The following is a 20,617-nucleotide window of genomic DNA, read 5'->3' as shown; positions in this document are numbered from 1 at the left end:
CACTTTGCAGTGACATGTGTTTTTCCTTATTTAGATAAGTTATCCAGATACAGATTGCATTTTGTTTTAAGATCTTTTTTTATTTAGGCATTTTTGCCTTTATTAGATGCTGAGAGAGACAGGAAAGACTGGGAGAGAGAGGGGGGTGACATGCGACAAAGGTCCTGGGACGGGTTCGAATCCAGGACGTCGCATTAACATGGTATGCGCCTTCGACCACAGAGCCACTAGCCAGATTGGATTTTAAAGGATATTTCCAGTAATTTTCAACCTTATTTTCTGTTATTTTTAGCCATCGCGCTGACCATTTCTGATCAAAATTCCATCAATTACTTCACTGTAGAGCTACATAAGTCTTTTTCTGAATTAATCGGCATAATGGCAAAAAACTAGGAAAATGAGGCCTGAGTTGAAAATAACCAGATTATCCTTTAACACCAGGTGTTAATGGGGTTAAAGGTCCTACACCTGGGGTACAAACCCACTAAGTTGTGGTTACAGTACATGGTGTGCACCTCCACCAACTAAATCACCAGGACGCCCCAGAACATGCTCATTCTTAATGGACAGAACGGTTTAGGTTCAAGTTCGAAGCTAAGAAACTACTGCAGAAGTAATTGTAGCATCACGGTCGCCGGAAATTTGGTGGGAACATTTTCATTTTGCTGCAAGTAAAAATGTAATGTCGAACATGCAGATTCTAAATTAAATTAAACATGAAGCGAGCCCCCTCCCCATTTGTTCCTCTCTCCCCATTACTTTGAAGTACTCAGTGTTTTAAAGAGCACATTTTCTAAAAATGGATACAATTAAACCGCATTATCTGAGCTTTTCCTAGATAGATAAAACAGTCATTTTCTTAAATAGCATTTTTTCTGCTATGATTTTATATAGATATTGAAAAGAGTAGCTTGGTTTAGAAGCCTATGGTAACTGCTTGGAAACAGCGGTCTATGCTGGTTTTCACCTTTCACATTACCTAAGTGCATACTTTCAAAATGCTTTTTATGGGCCCATTTCTAGAAATAGGAAATGGATGTCCGGCATGTTCACAGAAAGGTTTTCCCCCCATTACTAAGGAACCCTCATACCTCATCTGTCCCCCATCAGAGCACACAGATGTGAACTAGATTACTCCCCCTCTTTACCCCTCCTTTTGCCAGCCCCTCTTTCCACTGCAAAGAAAGAAATCATTGAGTTTCAGCCTTTTCTATAAACATCCCCTCCCCTACCATCCCCTCCCAACAGCAGACAGGGGCACACAGACGACCACACTCTCCAGCCAAACCCTAATTGTGTGTGCGTGTGTCTGCATTTTTTTCTCTGACATGAAGGAAACAGAGTGAGTATTTGCTCTCTGTGCTTGTGAATGGTAGCCCTGAACCTTTTGAATCTTTTTACTTGATTGCAAAAAACAGTGGAAGTGGCAGAATTTAACTGTGAAAAGTTACTGGAGTTAGGTAAGTTTGTTTTTTAGTTTTATGAAACCTTGAAATGTTGGCATTAGTTTGAGCATGACTGAAGGCTGAGGATCTCTCATCATGTACTCAATTGGTAGTAACGTCCTATTGCTTTATTATAATGGCATTTACAATCATTATGTGCAGTTCTTTAAACTATTGTCTGGCTGTAAAATTTGTTTATAGATGTGGATGCTTGCTTTAGAATCATATAAATGTGTGTGTGTTTTTCTTGTCTTTCTGTCTCACCATTAATGCTGCCATTCTATGTTTCTAGTTTACATGGCTGTCTATCACTTATATCAACACTGAACTTGCTAGGCCTCTTTGTGCTTTACTGCTTTACTGCTTTACTGCCAAAGTGCTTGTTGTCATAGCAACATAGAATGGGTTGAGTAATGTGACACCTGTGACGCACACCTGTTGAGACTTTGACAGGATGGGCCACAGCACAGGGCTGAGCTGCAGCCCAGGACAAACACTCAGATTATCTCTGACCCACAACTAAAGAGGAGGGCGAGAGGCAGATTATGAAAGTCAATAAGCTGCACATTACAGCTGAGGCTGGACAGATTTCTTCAGTTCCCCAAAAAGTTGTTTCACCAGGCTCGTAAGCTCTCTTTGGCTTGACCACCCCAAATGTGAATGGCCATCACTATTACCTGCACAATATGAAATGTAAATCTATTTTTAACATTGAGTCCAGAGATTGCCATATTGAGCACAACAGTGCAATTCTGCAACAGAAGATGACAGAAACACATTACTGCACTGTTTAAACATCACTTAACCAGTTTTATTAAACTTTACATAACATTATTATATTGCATATATCACATTATTATATATGTTTTTAAATAGGTTTTTATTTATTAAATTTGGAAAGTTGATAAATACAAATTAATTCAATGCATTAATTAATTCATGTGGGAATATTATTCCTGATTCCCTCCACCAATCACATAGTCCAGTGTCTTTGAGCATTCTAGCTATATTGCTCACAGTAATAAATCAATTCATAACTAGAAGTTGGCCTGAGCACCTTTTATTTCCATTACTCTAGTTCTGACACAGACAAGACAATTGTCTCTGTCAAACAAGTATTTATTGGAAGCTGACAATCAATCAATCATCCTTACATCCTACCCTACATTCTGACCCATTCTATAAGCCTTTGCTGCAGAAGAACCACTAAATAAGGAGTTGTTCAAGGATTGTGAGCAAGAAGTGAAATCTTCTCCTGTGTTCTGAGCTAGTGGCAGTCTGCTGTGTTCCTTCTGCAGGCAAGCCTTTGCTATTTTAAGCCAGAAGAAAAGTCAGCCTATAAAAGCCACTACACAATGACGGAACCATCCCAGCAAAGCCAAAAAAGGTCACCACCGGCCATCGAGAGTGTAACACAAACACCATTTCAACTAAAGCATAGCAAGGCAGCGTGGAAAATGCGCAGACATTTTCCAAAGACAAAGGCAATTGCTCCTGCCAATCTGTGATACACAGAGGAGCATGTGTGCTTCTAGTTAGTGGGGCTTTTAGAGACACAGTTAATGTCACTAAATGTCCTCTGACTTGTGCCTTTTACTGCTGAGATGGTAATTGAACACAGACACAGTAAAGTTACGTTGAAGAAGAACATTAAATTTCCACTGGGCTATATTCTGTCATTTGGCATGAAATTTTGTCACTCTGTGTCATAAGGTTTTGATTTATAAAAGTCCAAAGAAGTGCAGTAAAGGTTCAGAATAATAAAATGTTTTGGTCTTCATTCTGTGTTGCAGTACTCCAAGGGAGGAACTATAAATGTCTCTAACACTGAATATGGAGACGCCTTTTTTGATAGCTATTGAAATTGAATTTCAATCAATCTCAATCATTTTCTAATCTCACCTCAACAGATGCTGTACATTAAATTCAGTTGCGGGTGTGTTCTGGATCGTGCCGACCCCTTTCAAAATGTGTTAAAAGCCAGTTCAAAGTTTTGATTTAGACTTTCTTAGACTTTTCTAAGAATTTGTGCACTTGAAGGCACACAGTATGGGCCTGATGCTGTAATAGGTGATGTGTACTAGGACACAGATTGACTGGTTACAGGCAGGTTTACCATAATACCGATCTGTTCCCGTGTACCACACGGTTTGTGAATGCACTGTAGCTTTCATGAGTAAATAAGATATGAAATATTCAAATTATCCAAATAATAAACCACATTCGTTTGAGATTTTTACTGTGATAAAGCAATTTATTTTCCAAGATATAAGCATGGAAATGCATATTCTCATCAAGACATGCGTCACCTCGGGAAAGACTCATTAAATCTGAATCATTCCAGAGGGTGATATCAGCCCATCTTGCACAATGCACATGTCAATCAAAAGGGATGAGCAAACTTATTACCCTGACATTATGCAGGCTCGGTGTGTGTGTCTGCTTGCAGTCTGGGTTGGTTTGAAGGTTTCTGTTTACTACTGTTCCTACAGCCCTCGTAACATCTGTGAGGTCACCATTTAAAGTAATTAGAAACAGAGAGGGAGAGAGCAGCCAACAGTTGGTGTTTTATGAGTTCGGGCCACACCGCAGCTCATCTTTAAATAAATAGACAATTTTACGGTGTCCGCTGTAATAGCACACATGACTGGGCATTCATTCTTAGTTTGTGTTTCTCAACGATACGTGGCAATGGGTGCGAGTCAACCGATTCAAAATTTCAATTCAGCTATGAGAAGTTGAAATAGTTTCAAGCCCGCTGAGAAAGTAAACTAACTGGGTTACAGCTGAAACCAAATGTGCTCTGACAGCAGAAAAACCTCTGCGATTCCTCTAGCTCTCAGATTCTTAGGCCTCATGTTTCAAATGTATTTCCAGATGCTGAGGAAAGGAGCGTGTTTGGAAATGTGCAAAATGATAAAGTGACACTGTTGTTGTTTGACTGCGCACTGTAATGCAGACAGAGGAAGGGCACTTGTTTTGAGAAAACAAAACTCCTTTGTGATAAAATCCCGCCTCATGTTCAGCAAATAATTCAACAAAAGCAGCTCGCTCTCTGTACCCTCATGTGTTGTCAAGACTCAAGAGGTGAATAGATGTTATGAAAGATCCTCAGATAAGCCTCTCATCACCAAAAAAAACACAAACACTGCTACATGGGGCTACGTCAGCTTTTACAGCACTTGTGTGATGCGACACATACATCTGCTAATCCCGGGCACAACCACAGACTGTCTACGTCTGTGGACTTCTACAGCATTCATAACCATAACACACACGCAACAACACTGAGTCACAACTTTGCGCAATATTTTCACAAGTCTAGCAATGGAACGCAGCGAAGACAGCATTAAAAAACAACCACATTTCTGCAGGAGAGGCTTGCATTTTCACTCAAAAAAAAAAAACACAATCAGAAATGTGAATATAAAGATTTCATTCTAACAAAAGTCACAGCCATTGTAACAGAAAATAACGCTGCATTTCTTTTCTCTTAGACATGTACACACAAAGCCAGTGGTGTGTATAATCCATCACTGGTAATGTGGGCCTTGGCAATTGATGAAAGCAAGACCTCTCCCATCTCCGTGTAGTTTCACTCGATCGAACTCACACCATAAGAAACAAAATTCTTTCTTGGACCAGAGAGATTGCACTCTACAAATAGGCCTCACTCCTCTGTGTGCGAGTTTCTTTTTACGTCTCCAGCCTCTAAACATATTTGCTATTAGTTGTTTCTTCAGTGTAGGTGAGATTTGTATTTTTATGTGATGGCTTGTACCTTTGTTTGGACTCTAAGTCTGAGGACTGTAACTGCTGGGTTCAACTCTCAAGGAATTGTAGCAGTAAAAGAAAGTCCTTGAGCAATTAGAGCTTGTTAGTGCTTCATTGATTTCCAAGGAGTCAGTGTACTAACTGTCCTGCAGTGAGGGGGCAATCACTGAAAAAAAACGACAAGCAAAGAGCATGTTGGACATGGCCATCCTGAGGGATTTAGGGGTGAACTAGGGTTTCTTCAATTCAATTAAAATGTATTCAGTTCAGTTCAATTCAATTCCAACTTGACTGTCCCAAAAGGCAAATTTGGTTTGTGAGCAGGGCTTGCAATATAAACATACAATAAAAACATAATACTACTACTCCTGAAATATTTTGTAGTCAGTATCAGTGGTGTATACTATAAGTTGCAGGCAAAGGAAATGGTAGCCGGCAAACCATACATTGATTTAAAATGATAACTGATGGAGTATGCAGTGTGACAGTATTACATTTATGCACCACAACGGCATTGGCATATTAAAGACTCATTTGAAGACATCTCTACATAATTGGATTTTACACTGTGATAAAAGGCAGATTGACAGGGAATAGCCTGCAATAAAGGTGTGAAGGTCATGAGACGGATCTGAACCCATGAAATGCATTTTAGCCCGCCGAGCCACCCTGCTGCTGACATAATGCCTATCCACAGTGTTTGTGTGATTTAAGCAACGGAACGTTCTAAAGATGCAAAGATGCAAACGCAAAGTCCCATTCAAACTACTTCAGATTGGACTTAAGAATGAACAGCCTGTGATTCTTTGGATTCACAAGTCTGCAAACTTTACTGTGTTTATCCCCGATGACTCAGAGAGCTGAATGCTGAAGCTCTGATTATTTAAAAAGGTGCTACTGAACAGATGAGGCTCCATACTTAGTCTGTTCTCAGTGCTACCAGGTTCTGCTGTAGAGAGTGATATACATTTTTAGTGAAAAGCTAAGCTGAAGAGTTAAACTGAAGATGTTCAATCACAAATTCACGTTTTTTTCATCTTAGCAGTATCAGATAATGAAGATTTCTTTAGTGAGGAGATTGTGTGAAAGAGTTAATTCTGAGGGAGGGAACCATGACCATTATGTCCATAGTTTTACTATAGATTTGCTTTGTAAGGATAGCTAATGATACGGGCTATTATGCTGTTTCAAATTTGGATGAACCTCAACTTAAGGAATGTACTGTACATTGTCTATGCTAAACCAGGACCCTAAAAATTGCATTCCACACGGCCTAAATGAGCTTTTCCATCTGTTAACATCAAGTTCATTCAAAGTCACTCACTTCCTCCTCTTTCCAGGTCACCATGTGGCGCTGTTGGATGCCCTTCATCTTGCTCTGGGTATCCATGGCAACCCCAACGCTGTGCCAAAGTGGGGATGGAGACTGGGGTTCAGGCTTTGACATTTCCTCCACTATAATGGCCGCCAATGACAGTTCCCAGGCAGTTGGTGATGAACCTGCGAGGACGACAAACAACCAAGCCTGGATCACGCCGCTATCATTCTCACCATTGCCATCAGCCTCACCTACGCTGCTCTATGATCCCCAACCAGACAAGTGCTCGGTCCACTTCAACACTAACACCGCTTCAGCTCGAAGGCTTAAGGCCCAGAAAGAGGAGCTGGCGTATCTGAAGGCCATCCAGCATGGAAACCAGGCAGTGATGGAGAACTTGGTGCAGTATGTGGGGGCAGAGCTGGGGGAGCAGAGCTACACAGATGTGATCCAGGAGAACATCGTCGGCATCAGGGAGGATCACGTCAGCTGCCAAGGCGTGGTAGAGAAGGCTGTCGAGGATCTAGAAAAGCAACTGGAAGGGGACGTCTTGGAGGCCCTCGCTGGGATGCAGAAGTGAGTGGAATTAATCAGCTGCTCAAGAAGTTAAGAAGAACATTTTTGTGCTGAGCTTGAAAAAAATCAAAGGCTAAAATGCATGTACAGGTAGTGAGCTAGCATAAGATCAGCACATGGTTGTTGGTGTGCTGAGAAAGTAAACAAATGAATAGCTGTAACACAGATACAGCAAAAATGTGAGCAAAAATGTGTTCACATTATAGTAGAGACAGGAGATGCTTTGCCTTTCATTGGACAATTGGCCACCACTTTGATGCCAAGTTTTTTCCTGATTTACAACAGATTAGAACCTACATAGTACATGGTCTTTATTAATTAGTTCCAAGGCAATGTAGGAAAGTCAGGTAGAACCTTGGCTTGAAAGGCTACTAGCAGCACAACAAAATGTACGATTATTTTCACAAAACTTTGAATTTCTTCTCTTTGTTTAAATGGATTGTTCCCCTCCTGCTCCCCTTTCTGATCCTTTAATCTGTCTCATTTCTGTAGTATCATATATCATTCCATCTATTCCTGTGCATACTCTATCATCATACCCTGTCCATAACCAGGTTTGACAGCTACTGACTGTATGCTTTATTCCCTATCATTATTACAAACCCCAGAGCTGTTTCCCGCTGACTCTTGCAATTCTCTCTTGACCTCATCCCTAACAATCTTTGACACATACCTAACGTGTGTTATGTCCTCAGCTCTTCTTTCTCCCTCCATCTGCCCGTTCCCCTCTCCCGATGTCTGTTCCTTTCTCCTTCCCCTCACGCTCACTGCTGACTTGGACTGTTTTGTCTTACTGAACAGAATCAGAGAAGAGTCCCTGGCCTTTGAAGACATGCTTCGTGCAGCAACAGACATCGCCGGCAGGCTGGAGAGCTCATCGCAGGCCCTGCATGCTTCATTCACCAAGCAGCTGAAAGACGCTCTTAAGATCCATCGCTAAGGAAGTGCTGAAAAATGTTGCACAGTGATCGCAGGTGCCATGCTCTAACTTGCATTTGATGAGTCTGGCATCTGTTGTGAGACCCAAAGGAAAATAAACCCTCCTGCAATTATAATTTTAAGTATGTCTCTACCCATGTGCTTTGCAGCACTAAGATGCAACTTTGTGTCCAGCCCAGCCATTACATCAATAAAGTAGCTGGCATTACACTTCTCATTTTGTGGGAATCAACAGGACTCAGAAAAGGAAGCTTTGACAGGAAAGTTGATACCTTCAAATAACATGAGCCATGAAAGAACTTAAAAAAGGGAATTGTGGGGAAAAGAAAACATTTCCCCACCTATCGCTGATATAGTTGTAAAAAGGGAAAGTCAAGAGGATACACAAACCCATTAAATAATATTTTCCATCCAGGCATTATTCCTGGAAATCGGTGAAGTCAAACATGGCAACAGTATGTGGTGCGAGCGTGAGCCAAGCTGAGTGTTTATGGATCATGATCTATTGGCCTTCAGAGAGCAAACAGAATGGCTTTGTTAGTTTTCTCCATAGGAAGTTAAGGATTGACCATCTGGTTTCCAGGGTAAGGATGGAGGCCGGGATAAGCTTAGAATGACTGTTTGAATGGAGATTTCTATTTTCCTGTGAAAAAAAAAGAACTATGGGAGAAGACCTTCCATATGAATACCACTAAAGGGCCAATGGGACTTTGTTTATAGGGGTTACAAAATAAGGGGATACTTGCTTGTTGGGAAAAACGATGCAATGACCTGAGGATGAGGGACAAAATATTGTATAAGCTATATTGACACTTTTGCTCTCTGAGTTCAGCCAACATCAGACTATTCCAATTATTAGGAAATAAGCTGGAACACACACAAGCACACACGCACAAATGCAGAGAGAGAGAGAGAGAGAGAGAGAGAGAGAGGGAGGAGGCACATCCATGGGTAACACACACAAGACACAAGTATTCAGACGTATCCTGTCTTCTCAAGGGAGCAGGTGGAGTTTTACGGTAGGCTACAACGGGACCGGAGCGGCCAGAAGATGCTCGCAATTATCTAAAAAGAAATACTCCCGATGCCCCTAGATGCATGCCCCTAGAAAAGAGATATATAGAGAAATATGTAGTTCATAAAAACATGTATACGTTTCGACCAGAAAGGCTCTCATCAGGATGTAAAGGATGGACCATGTGGTGATGATTAATGAATTAAATTTATTGGCATCACCTTTCTGAACAGTGTAAGGAATCTGTTTTCCTCTGTGATTTAGCCAATTGCAATCCTGTATAAAGGTTAGAATGAGAAAACTCTACCTATGGGCAGAGTCAGCTGGATTTACCTGCTCAACAACTCATAAAGAGAATTCATCCTCAGTTCTGTGTCCAGTTTCAATGTGACATTCTCTCTTTAACCCTGCCAGGGCTCCAGATAGAGAGAGAGTGCTTTCATGTTTGCAACCATAAAATGTGTATTATGTATTTACAATTGTATATTTTTAGGTTTGATTCAGTAAATGATACCAGCAAACGGAAAAACCAGCCTTTTGTTTGTTTGTTTGTTTGTTTGTTTCAAAGCACAAACATGTTTCCTCTGTTTGCTGTCTGTGCCTCACAGCTTCTACTAATTTCAAGGTTATTTTTGGAACTAAAACTTCACCGGGCCTATTCATTCACCTAGTCTGCCCTCTAGCTGTTTTTCAGAGAAATAACCGATAGGCATTTGTTCAGCTGTGTTGCGCATCACTCCTCATTTAATGATCTACAAAATAACTACATGACCGTCAAACTTTACTCTGTTGGAGCAGGTTCTCTTTGTTTTATTATTGATGTGTCATTTCCACTACCTGCAAGCCCTTGGTTTTCTGTTGCCACCACAATAGAACACTTAGAAATGGAGAAATAAAACGGTGAACCCTGTGTGTGTGTTTGTGTGTGTGTGTGTGTGTGTGTGTGTGTGTGTGTGTGTGTGTGTGTGTGTGTGTGTATAGAGAGAGAGAGAGAGAGCGAGAGGGAGGAGGCACATCCATGGGTAACACACACAAGACACAAGTATTCAGACGTATCCTGTCTTCTCAAGGGAGCAGGTGGAGTTTTACGGTAGGCTACAAAGGGACCGGAGCGGCCAGAAGATGCTCGCAATTATCTAAAAAGAAATACTCCCGACCTAAGAATGGACAGCAAATGCTTAGATTTACACGTTATCAAGGATGCGTAAAGTTCTTGGCACCGTGCGTAAAAAGACGCAAATGTTTGGATGATATCGCGCCTCAAGAGTCTGGACAATTTTCCTGTGAGTGAAATTCTTAAAACCAGATTTATGAAAGCAATATTAACCGGCTTTTAAGTTTTCAAATACACAAGACTAGGGAGTAGGCTACAGTGCCGCTCCCTGATTGAGCAGCAAGTGATGGATAGCTCTCCGGAGAGAAAAGGTAGACTGGTACTCACGGTCATCTAGGCTAAAACAGGCTGAGAGTGGGAAGGGTGACCGATGTGTCGATGCTGAGCGACAGGGAGCAAGACGGCAAAGTTATTCAGTCAGGATAACGTCACGCTCACCCCCCGCCCACGAATATAAGAGGAGCTATCTTAACAGTAGTTGTGAAGTTGTCCTGATATGCCTCCCAGCTGCGAAGATGACAGAGTTTCCTCACACATCACGGGTTCAAGAAGATAACGCTCTGGCAGTGGATGTACTAACCTCCTCCGCGCTCTCCGGTGAAGTTGACGCTCCTCGTGCTCAACATGGGGTCCGACCACCTGTTCCCCGTGAGGGCGACTCTCCTCTGCTCGCTTTTCTTATGGCAAGCAAGTAAGTTCCTCTTCATGTTTTCTCGTGGCTTCAACATACCTTTCACAAAAGGGTCACCAATGTGTCGTCGTCGTCGTTGTCGTGTGTATCACAGCAGGAGCCGTAGTTGCAAAAGCAAAATTTCGTAAATGCTTTTCCACAATTCGAGTGTTTGTTAGGACTAAACGTTTTTTACTGACTCTAAATCAGCTTTATGGAAAGTCGCACTTTGCTAACTGTGAGGATGCTCGAGTGGTATCAAACTTCATAGCCTAGCTACTAGAAGAAAAAAAAATATACATGCTTTATTGAGGAGGATCTAATTAATAAAATGAATTAAAAGCTGTAAAATTGCACTCTATGAATCTTCACACCGTAGCTGCAGGTTTTCACACAATTCCCCACAATCCTCTTCTTCTCACATTCAGATAAACCGTCGCCTCTCCTGCACAGTCTATCTGATTACAACACCGCTCACCTCTGTCTCTGCTGTCGGTGTGTTTGTTGTCACAGTCACACCTTGGCAAATGTGATACATTTTCCCGCCGTTCACCAGTTTCCTCCTCGAGCAGCAGTCTGACAGGTAGAAATGGAGGCCAACCCGGAAGAGAGGGGAAGGGAAGGTTGTTCTTTCCATTGCCAGTAAAGTTAGGAAGCCCACTTTCTTTCACTTCCAGCCCAGTTTGTGATCACTTATTCTGCGTTTTAGTGAAAATAACATAATGCAAGTGTGGGCAAAATACTAAAGGTGAGTGGGCTGCCTGCTGTTAAAGCTCTTAACGTTAGCATCCGGTAACATTTTGATAGTTTTTGTCTCCTTTGTTAGGAAAATGCCAAAGATAATCTGTGTACTTGTACTGTGAACTCTCCAAAAACAGTGTGGGGAATATATACTTACGGCACAACATGAAATCAGCTTTAGCCAGTTAGTATTTTGTTGTTGTTGTTGTATGCATTTTAATGGTCATGGGTTTGTTTCTCAAAAATGACAAAGTATGTGACGAGAGAAGCCGTATTTATTATCAGAATAGAGGAAATATGACAGCTTCAGTAGGAAAGAGAGAAAACAGTTAATGGGTAGTTTGCGTATGGCTGCTGTGTGCGTCTCCTCCTTTCCAGTAGTGGTGGAGGGTCGACCCCAAAAGACTGGATTCCCCGACTCCAACAAGCTGAAGAGTCTGAGTTGGCTCTCAGCCAATGATTGTGGGAGTTGAAACTGAACAATTTCACTCCAACCAATATTTTTTTTTTTTTGTCTGTGTGCATAAAATAGCTATTTGGTCAAGATCCATACCATTTGATCATTCAGCAGGCTTAACATGAATGTATGATTCTTTACCTTTACTGTAAAAGGCAGCAGGCTTTGCTTTGCATGACTAGAACTCACTCTCTGGTCTGTCGGGAGAGACTACCTGTGTGTATACTATGGCTGCCTCCACTGATTTTTTATTCTTAAAGATGAGAAAGTTACTTGTGAAATATGTGAGAGAAGCCTTAAGCCTTAAGCCTGCATACACAGTTATCTCAAATGTAGGTTCTATGGTTTAATGTATAGGAGTCGATTCCAGCGACTCCCATGTCCTCCCCCTCAGTTTCTATCTACTGCAGCAGTCGACAGCGCTGGCTCTTGCTCACTTGCTTGTGCACTTCACATTATATGGCACTAAGAGATTTCATTTATGTTTTCTGACTTGGATCGCGCAATTTTAGTCAACTCAAGGAAAATTGTTGCATGTTGTGTCTTGTGAACTTTTAAGTACTCGACAGCCCAATTTTAGCGAGAGCGCCCCTGGCCTGAGAAGTTGCTGACTCGATCATCCAAACTGGTCAATGTTTCATACGCCTCGCCAAGGGCTTTGGCCTGGGTCCAAGAGCCAAGGCCCAGTGCTGGATGTAGGAGGTGTCATCTCATTTCAGGTCTCTGCTGGCAGGAGGCTTTGATCTGTGGCGCTTGAGAGTCTTTTTTTCCAAGCCCCGCATCTGGTCCATCCCAGACGGGGGGACAGATGAACACACACCATCCTGACTGTCAGGAGTGGAGATAGCTGAAGTCTCTGGTGCACGCTTGTTTGCCAGAATGAAATGTGTCCATGATGGAAGAAGACGAGAAGCCACTGTACATTAGGCAAATTAACTGTGAAGCCACATAATGTTTACCTGATCTAATGCATCTTATCTACCAGCTATCACCAAAACATTTTCTCTATCCAATGAATTTCACTAGACCTTACACTACCAGTCAAAAATTATTCTAAAATGTGGAAAATAGTAAAAATAAAGAAAAATGTGATGTGTCCAAACTTTTGGCTGGTAGTGTATATCTACAGATCTTATCTTTAGGAATGTTTGTGGGAAATGTAACATATCTTCATATAAAGTCCCTCAGCCAGAGAATTAGCACGGACAATAAATCACGAAAATAGATTTGCATGCATCCCTCAGGTTAGCAGTTTTGAACGGTACAGCATCACATTTTAAGCTCCTCATCTGGTTGTCCTCCACTGGGCTGTCCTACATTTATGGCTTATAAAGACTTGTCAGTGCGGTCTTCAGGACTACGACTCGCCCATGGTCAGGTAATGGCGTGGCCTTGGCTAGGCGAGCATGACTGCTGCCAGATGCAGGCGGTCCAAGGTCTCCTTTCAGGGTCCTTGATGGTGGCACACCTCATTGGGCTGCACTATACCCTTACGCTATCAAGCAGAGCTCCAGAGGGAGTGGGTGTTAATGGCGTGGATCCTCAATGGCATCTGAATAGATTTCTATTGATTGAGGTTTGGCTTTAGCGCAAGGCCTAAATCTTAACCTCCATATTTCTTTCAATACATTTAAAAGACAGAAGCAGATGCAAGGTGTTGCCCTTTTCAGTAAAAGTTGATGTTCGCTGACAGTTCTCCATCTGGATATTAATTTGCCTAAACAATCTAGAAATTTCAAACATTATCAGGAATATGACTACTTAACATTATGACTAAAGGTTAAATGACTAATTAAAAGGCCCACACACACACACATGCGAACACACACTGTCACTGTCTGCTTCAAATGAAAGATGTCAGTTAATTGTTTTTCACCTCAGTTGTAACTCAGAGTGACAGACAGTTGTGGCAGCTCAACAACAAACACCCTTCACTTCTGAGGGATTAGCTCACCTCCACTTAGCAAAAGCAACTAATGATGTGTGTAATTGAACCTGATTACATTGACGAGGGGGAAAACGGTAATCCCCAAGAGAAGGGATTCCTGTCTATTTCCGTTCTATTCATTTCGCGCAACAATAATATACAGTCAGCCGGTGAGCTTGTACAAAAATCTGTCTAGACTGCTAACTCAAAGTCAATTTGATTAAGCCACCTCTCAGTGTGAAGCGGTCAAACGCCACACATACATAATGACACCTCAGAGATAAAGAGAGGACTGTGGAAATTACAGCACAAGTGGAGAGGCCGCCAAGGGCTCAGAGATACTTTCCGTCTCCGCCTTCTCACCTTGTGAGATTTTAGTATCCGCATGGGGAGCTAAGATCAAAAGATCAAAGGATTTGCTGAGATGTTGAAAAGCTGTATGAGACTTTTCTAAGAAAGGTCTTAGATGCGTAGACTGTGCCTAGATGGGATGTTCACAACAATCTCCCTCAGCCCTAATACCCACAGTATCATACTAGCTTGATGTGCTGTAGTGTGTTAAGTAAGGATTAAAGGGATGCAGGGATGAGAGAACAGATATGATCCCTACCTACATTGTACAAGTTCCCTACTTCTCTCCTTTCCTCTTCTATATTACTCAATTTATGCTGAATTTTTCCACATGCCCTCAGCCACCCTCTACCACACTCTTTTCATTTTGCATCATCCAATTTTAATTGCTGATGGCCGGCAAAAGAGAAACATAACTCAAATGACCTCAGTGTCAAAATACCAGAGGACATTTGTTCTAACATTAATTACTTTTTTCACTAACTGTGTCATATTGGCTGGTTGAGATTTAAAAAAAAAAAAAAAATGGATTACTTACTCCAATTAGTTTCGAGGAAAATGTTTTATGGATAAGTTACTTGCACAATTGAATGTAGAAAAACTCTGATGTTTATGGGATTTGATCAAATCTATGCGATTTCTTCTGTTGGATCTTGAATAAACACAACCAGCTTATAAATTCCATTATTCTTTCTTATTATAGTGCTTTTCTATAAATGTTTTAACAGCGAAAAGGGAGAAAAATATTGTTTTAATTAAAAAAAAAACAATGCATCCACAGTTCTTTGCCATGAGAAGACCCACTCGCATGCCGAGGACGAGCTTTTCAAGAGGCTGTTCATCGGTTACAATAAGTGGTCCAGGCCTGTGCCCAACATCACCGACGTGGTCATCGTCAAGTTCGGACTCTCCATAGCGCAGCTCATTGATGTGGTGAGTGTTCACATAATGGACTGTATGCAGCAGATTGAATGGTTTAATACACCACATGTTCCTTTTTGATGCTGGGGATAACTGCTGCTTTTAGTTTGACACAAGTGGAATGGCTGTGTTGTTAAATAATTTACACAGTGAATCTAATTCTCCAAAAACTTTCATAATCAAAGGCTTCTACATACATTATAGGCTTTTGTCATCTCTGTCCCTCTCTCTCTCTCTGTTTCTCTTCAATATAAATAGCTTGTGTCTGTTTCAGTTGAACGATCCTCCACAGAAGTAATACACATATTTTTTATATATTATTTTTTTCCTTATTATATCTTTGATTCAGATGTGAAGAAAGTAATACAAGTTTCAAGGTTACATTATTGATGTACTGCAAAACCAATCAATATCACCGAGTAGAAGGCATTTCAAGGTTTTAAGGTAAAGTAGGGTAGTCCTAGATCCTCTGTAAGATAGAGCAATCTAGGGGATTAATACTCCTCCTTCCTCACTTACACTTTTATGCTTTGCAGAACTTGAGGCATCATTTGAGCCGCTGCACCTAAACACATCTTAGCTCTCTTTACTCTGTAAGGTTGACGCTCTCTGAGGGATGCAACGATATATATTTTGGCATTTTTACATACAGCAGCAAAAACAAACTTAGGAAAACTAGATTATGCGCCCTCTGCCCTGTCAAAGCAGCAACTGCTACAGAGTGTCTCACATCCATCAAGATATTGAAGTAAAGTTGCTGCTGGCTATATTTGGAGCTGCCTTGACAAACCTCCAAGAACCTCCTGCATATGTATTCTTCTGGGCTAAACCCAGAGTTCACAGTCCTACCTCTCTCTCTCTCTCTCTCCCTCTCACTCTCACTCTCTCTCTCTCTCTCTCTCTCTCTCTCTCTCTCTCTCTCTCTCTCTCTCTCTCACAGGACGAGAAGAACCAAATGATGACAACCAATGTGTGGCTTAAACAGGTAAGAAAAAATGGTGTTATGGTGTCAAAAGGTTATTATTAACTATTCATTCATTCATTATTTAATTAATATTGATTATGATGATGATGATGATGAAATATTGTGTTATGGTATTGAATTTTATTTATTTTTTATTAATCCAACTCATATCCAATGAAGTGTGAACTGACAAGAAAAAAAAAGTTTTTTCTCTGGGAGAGTATATGACAATATAAAATGTTACAAATAGAAAAAGTTACCTCTGACATATTCATTTGACAAAGTTTCTATTCTATCAGAATCTAATGGCTCATATGACATTATCAAATAAAGAGTTATAACCAAAAGACACCTGTATTGTCCGTGTTTCCTCAGGAGTGGAACGATTACAAGCTTCGCTGGAGCCCGTCTGACTATGACAATGTGACTTCCATTAGAGTGCCGTCAGAGCTCATATGGGTGCCCGACATCGTCCTCTATAACAAGTGAGTGACAGTAACATAACCAAACAGTCCATTTCTGTCCATTGTAGTGAAAAGTTGGTAGAAATGTGAGGGAAATCCTAAGCCTGTTATCTTCGTAACAAACTAAAGTGGATGGTTGTAACAGAGCTGCACAAGCAGATAAGAGAAAAGACTCACAGCTACAGTCAGAAAATGTCAATCCTCTCAAGCTTCTCACTGTTTGTCCTCATACTCTGGTAAATTACGGTTCAAATTGAAGCCTGTTGACTGTATAGATATGAGGATGGCGCCATCTAGTGGACGTCCCAACTCTATATTCTCCTCTTGTCCTGTGATTACATTTTATCAAAGCTTTAAATCAACATTAGGTCAAATTCTGTTGTTATGTTTACAGTTACTGTTCCTGTCTCGAAATGTGAGCTATATTTAGCTTTATTTGTATAGCACATCTCAAAAGCAAATGGTTTTGCTGCTGTCAGGAGCTGTTGGTGCAGTTTATTTATTCAAAAGGATGATCTCCAGATGTGTGTTGCTTTCTTGTGAAATCTTGAGTGAAATCCACAACTTCTGAGAAACTTCTCCCTTCTCCTAAATTAATTTCATAAAGATTAAACCGAGAAGTTTGATGATGTAGTTCCGCTCCATCGAGCCTGTGTAATCACAATCTGTAAGTGAAATTAAAAAGGTGTGAGACAGATGCGATGATAAGGACGCATCATTATGTCCTCGGCAGCAGCTATTATCACCGTTAAAGCGATGAATGGGGTTTTGCTCTGCTTCAGTTTGGAGAGAAAAATTAAAGTCCGCCATAGAGGAGATTACTGGAGGAGATTATTCATGGGAAATCATAACTCTTTTTCACTGCATGGTTTATAAAATGACAAAAAAAAACGGATATTTTTCTCAGTAAAAATGAATAGTATTTCTTGAGTAAAACTGAAAGAAAAAACTGAGATGTGGCTTTTATAGATGATGATTCACATTACAGCATAATTTCATTATTCATAATATGATTGATTATCTTCTATACACTTAACAGAATTCCATAACCAAAACATGATTGATTATCTGCTAGAGTCTTTTTTTTATCTGAAACTGCCTTTGGTCTCAGATATTTAACACTGAGGTTTCATAAGTCACCATGATTCATAGGACAACTCCTGCTTTTCCAGCGCTGACGGTGAATTTGCCGTCACTCACATGACAAAAGCTCACCTATTCCACAACGGCAAAGTGCGCTGGGTCCCTCCTGCCATCTACAAGAGCTCCTGCAGCATCGACGTCACCTTCTTCCCCTTCGATCAGCAGAACTGCAAAATGAAGTTTGGGTCCTGGACCTACGACAAGGCCAAGATCGACCTGGAGCGCATTGAGAACACCGTGGACCTCAACAACTACTGGGAGAGCGGCGAGTGGGCGATCATCAACGCCGTGGGCACGTACAACACGAAGAAATACGACTGCTGCCACGAGATCTACCCGGACATCACCTACTTCTTCATCATCCGGAGGCTCCCGCTGTTTTACACCATCAACCTCATCATCCCCTGTTTGCTGATCTCCTGCCTGACTGTCCTGGTGTTCTACTTGCCCTCAGACTGCGGCGAGAAGATCACCCTGTGCATCTCCGTGCTGCTGTCCCTCACCGTGTTCCTCCTCCTCATCACCGAGATCATCCCGTCCACGTCCCTCGTCATCCCGCTCATCGGCGAGTACCTACTCTTCACCATGATTTTCGTCACCCTCTCCATCGTCATCACCGTCTTCGTGCTCAACGTGCACCACCGATCTCCCGGCACCCACAAGATGCCCCGCTGGGTCCACTCGGTGTTCCTGGACCTGATCCCGCGCTGGCTCTTCATGCGGCGGCCCGCGCCCGACGGCCGGCGCCGCAGGTTGCTGCTGCTGCAGCAGGAGGCGGCGGTGGAGCGGCGGCACGGCCGGACGGCCGGACACCAACCAGGCAACTGCCTCAGCACCTCGGCCAACTGGCTGAGAGACGGGAACACGGCGGAAGACCCCGAGAGACGCTGTTACGAGGACTTGGAGCTGGGAACGCTGACGTCATATTTCTCCTTCCGCCCTCCTTCGCCCAGACCTCCGGGTTCGACTCCTCCATCGCAGCAGAAGAACCTGCAGAACAGCCAGAATCGCCAGGAGGGGAGCGGAGGGACGAACAGGCAGTTGACAGGAGGCAGAGTCAATCCCACGCAGCGGCCAGCTAAAGTTGACAACACAGTGTCAGACTCGTCGTTCCTTCTTTCACCAAGTGTCATCCGCGCTCTAGAAGGAGTGCACTACATCGCAGACCACCTGAGGGCCGAGGACGCTGACTTTAGTGTGAGTATCAGTGAAACACAATACAGAAAGTTACCTGACACCAATGGCAGAGTGCCACTTGTAGCACAGGTCACATGAATGTTGGCCCACCAGTGTTCATGATTTATTTTGTCCATCTTATTCTATTAATTACAACTTCCTCATGGTAACCTGGACAAATTCACCATTGGTTACTCATCACACTTCCCTCTACATTTACAACCATACTGTATGCCACACTGCTTGAACATATAGCTGTATCACGTGAAAACCTCCAACTCCAATGTTGTCGATTTTCATGTTTTAACTTCAATTGGAGGATTACAAGTTCCTCTAAGGGAAATTCTATGACCCTTGGTGCTGAAAAATTTACATTCAGGACATACAAAGTTTTCACCCAATAGTGAAAATACATAGAGTGATATGTAGATGGTCCTGTCCAGTGTGTATGAGGTCCTGTAAGTCCAGTATGTACTGTGAAACTCTTTTTACTCTATTTACTAGGTTGTAAATATGCTTGCATGAATGTCACCAGGACAAACTCCTGCACAGTTACTGAACTTAGCAATTTCAGTGATTCTGATTCTAACAGTTAACATCAAATAATATTATTTAGTCTACAAAATGAATCTATGAATCTGGCTGACAGCTCTGTTTTCCTCTCTGTCAGTTACATACTCATGTCAGCCAGGCTAGAGTGAATTAGATACAGACAAACAAAGACTCACTTCTAGATGCTAAACAAGGAATTTCTTGTTCATGTTTTCATCTCTCTGTCTCTCTCTCTCCACTCGACACAGGTGAAAGAAGACTGGAAGTATGTTGCCATGGTGATTGACCGCATCTTCCTGTGGATGTTCATTATTGTGTGCCTGCTTGGTACCATTGGCCTCTTCCTACCTCCTTGGCTAGCTGGCATGATCTAGAACTTGGAAGTGTCAAGAAGGAAAAAAAAAAAAAACTTGACTAAAACATAACCAACACGACCTGAATGTAGTTTAACTACCACCAAACTACTTCAAAATGTAGTCAGACTATTCTTCAAGACTGGGAATGTGACCAAAGTTTGCATAAGACTAAAAAACAAATATGGTGGAAATGATTAGCTAACATATGAGTAATGAGAAGATGACAGTTTTGCTTCTGATGGAAAAGCTCTGATGAGTGAAGTGACTGCATTTCACCTAAAATGTCATGCCTTTTATCATAGAGGTTTCGCAACTACACTAGATTTTGACCAACTGTGGCATGCTGTGCTGGGAACCTGTATAACACTGGAAAACACACTTGGGTTGGAAAGCATTTGCATTTTGTAAGCCTCTTTCTCGGGCAATGCTGCTGTGATTAATCATATTTTTGAATGACCATATACTATGTAATAAATACCATGAAGAAAACCCTTGAAAAGCCTGTCCATATGACATTTGTTGAGTGGTGTGAAAATGCCATTTTAGCATTTCAGTCTCACATCGCAGCTGTCTCATCCTAAATACCCTTTCATGAAAGTCAAGTTTTGTCATAAGACAAATGCTATTATTCATGTTCCCACATCCCTCTGCTCACCTGGTAGAAGAGACACCTCATCATGACATTAGTTGTTAATGTCATCTTGATATGCAAAA

General features: G+C 41.7%; 2 protein-coding genes across 3 annotated transcripts; both read left to right on the top strand.

Annotated features, from left to right (window-relative positions):
- The first annotated feature begins 1,269 nt into the window (after window positions 1-1,269).
- Window positions 1,270-8,974, top strand: LOC139925180 (uncharacterized). Of its 2 annotated transcripts, none has more exons than XM_071916439.2 (3): window positions 1,270-1,460; window positions 6,560-7,113; window positions 7,915-8,974. In XM_071916439.2, the coding sequence occupies exons 2-3, from the start codon at window positions 6,566-6,568 to the stop codon at window positions 8,051-8,053; spliced, it is 687 nt and encodes a 228-aa protein (XP_071772540.2). In that variant the 5' UTR covers window positions 1,270-1,460; window positions 6,560-6,565; the 3' UTR covers window positions 8,054-8,974. The 2 variants fall into 2 exon arrangements, with proteins under 2 accessions (XP_071772540.2, XP_071772541.2); XM_071916440.2 differs by lacking the exon at window positions 1,270-1,460 and adding an exon at window positions 1,500-1,554.
- Window positions 8,975-10,155: 1,181 nt separating this feature from the next.
- chrna2b (cholinergic receptor, nicotinic, alpha 2b (neuronal)) lies at window positions 10,156-20,373 on the top strand. Its single transcript, XM_071916418.2, has 6 exons — window positions 10,156-10,872; window positions 15,109-15,260; window positions 16,189-16,233; window positions 16,588-16,697; window positions 17,849-19,016; window positions 19,796-20,373. The coding sequence occupies exons 1-6, from the start codon at window positions 10,806-10,808 to the stop codon at window positions 19,919-19,921; spliced, it is 1,668 nt and encodes a 555-aa protein (XP_071772519.1). The 5' UTR covers window positions 10,156-10,805; the 3' UTR covers window positions 19,922-20,373.
- The last annotated feature ends 244 nt before the right edge of the window (window positions 20,374-20,617 follow it).

This window comes from Centroberyx gerrardi, chromosome 18 (genome assembly GCF_048128805.1).
Source record: "Centroberyx gerrardi isolate f3 chromosome 18, fCenGer3.hap1.cur.20231027, whole genome shotgun sequence".
In the NCBI taxonomy this organism is placed as follows: domain Eukaryota; kingdom Metazoa; phylum Chordata; class Actinopteri; order Beryciformes; family Berycidae; genus Centroberyx; species Centroberyx gerrardi.
This window is presented reverse-complemented; position numbering and strand designations above follow the sequence as displayed.

Bases quoted from the DNA above. Each gene is read 5' to 3' on its own strand.
- chrna2b (XM_071916418.2), top strand. From the start codon at position 10,806: ATGGGGTCCGACCACCTGTTCCCCGTGAGGGCGACTCTCCTCTGCTCG. The intron at 16,234-16,587 runs GTAAGAAAAAAT...GTGTTTCCTCAG, and splicing joins CCAATGTGTGGCTTAAACAG to GAGTGGAACGATTACAAGCT. The intron at 19,017-19,795 runs GTGAGTATCAGT...CACTCGACACAG, and splicing joins CCGAGGACGCTGACTTTAGT to GTGAAAGAAGACTGGAAGTA.
- LOC139925180 (XM_071916439.2), top strand. From the start codon at position 6,566: ATGTGGCGCTGTTGGATGCCCTTCATCTTGCTCTGGGTATCCATGGCA. The intron at 7,114-7,914 runs GTGAGTGGAATT...CTTACTGAACAG, and splicing joins GCCCTCGCTGGGATGCAGAA to AATCAGAGAAGAGTCCCTGG.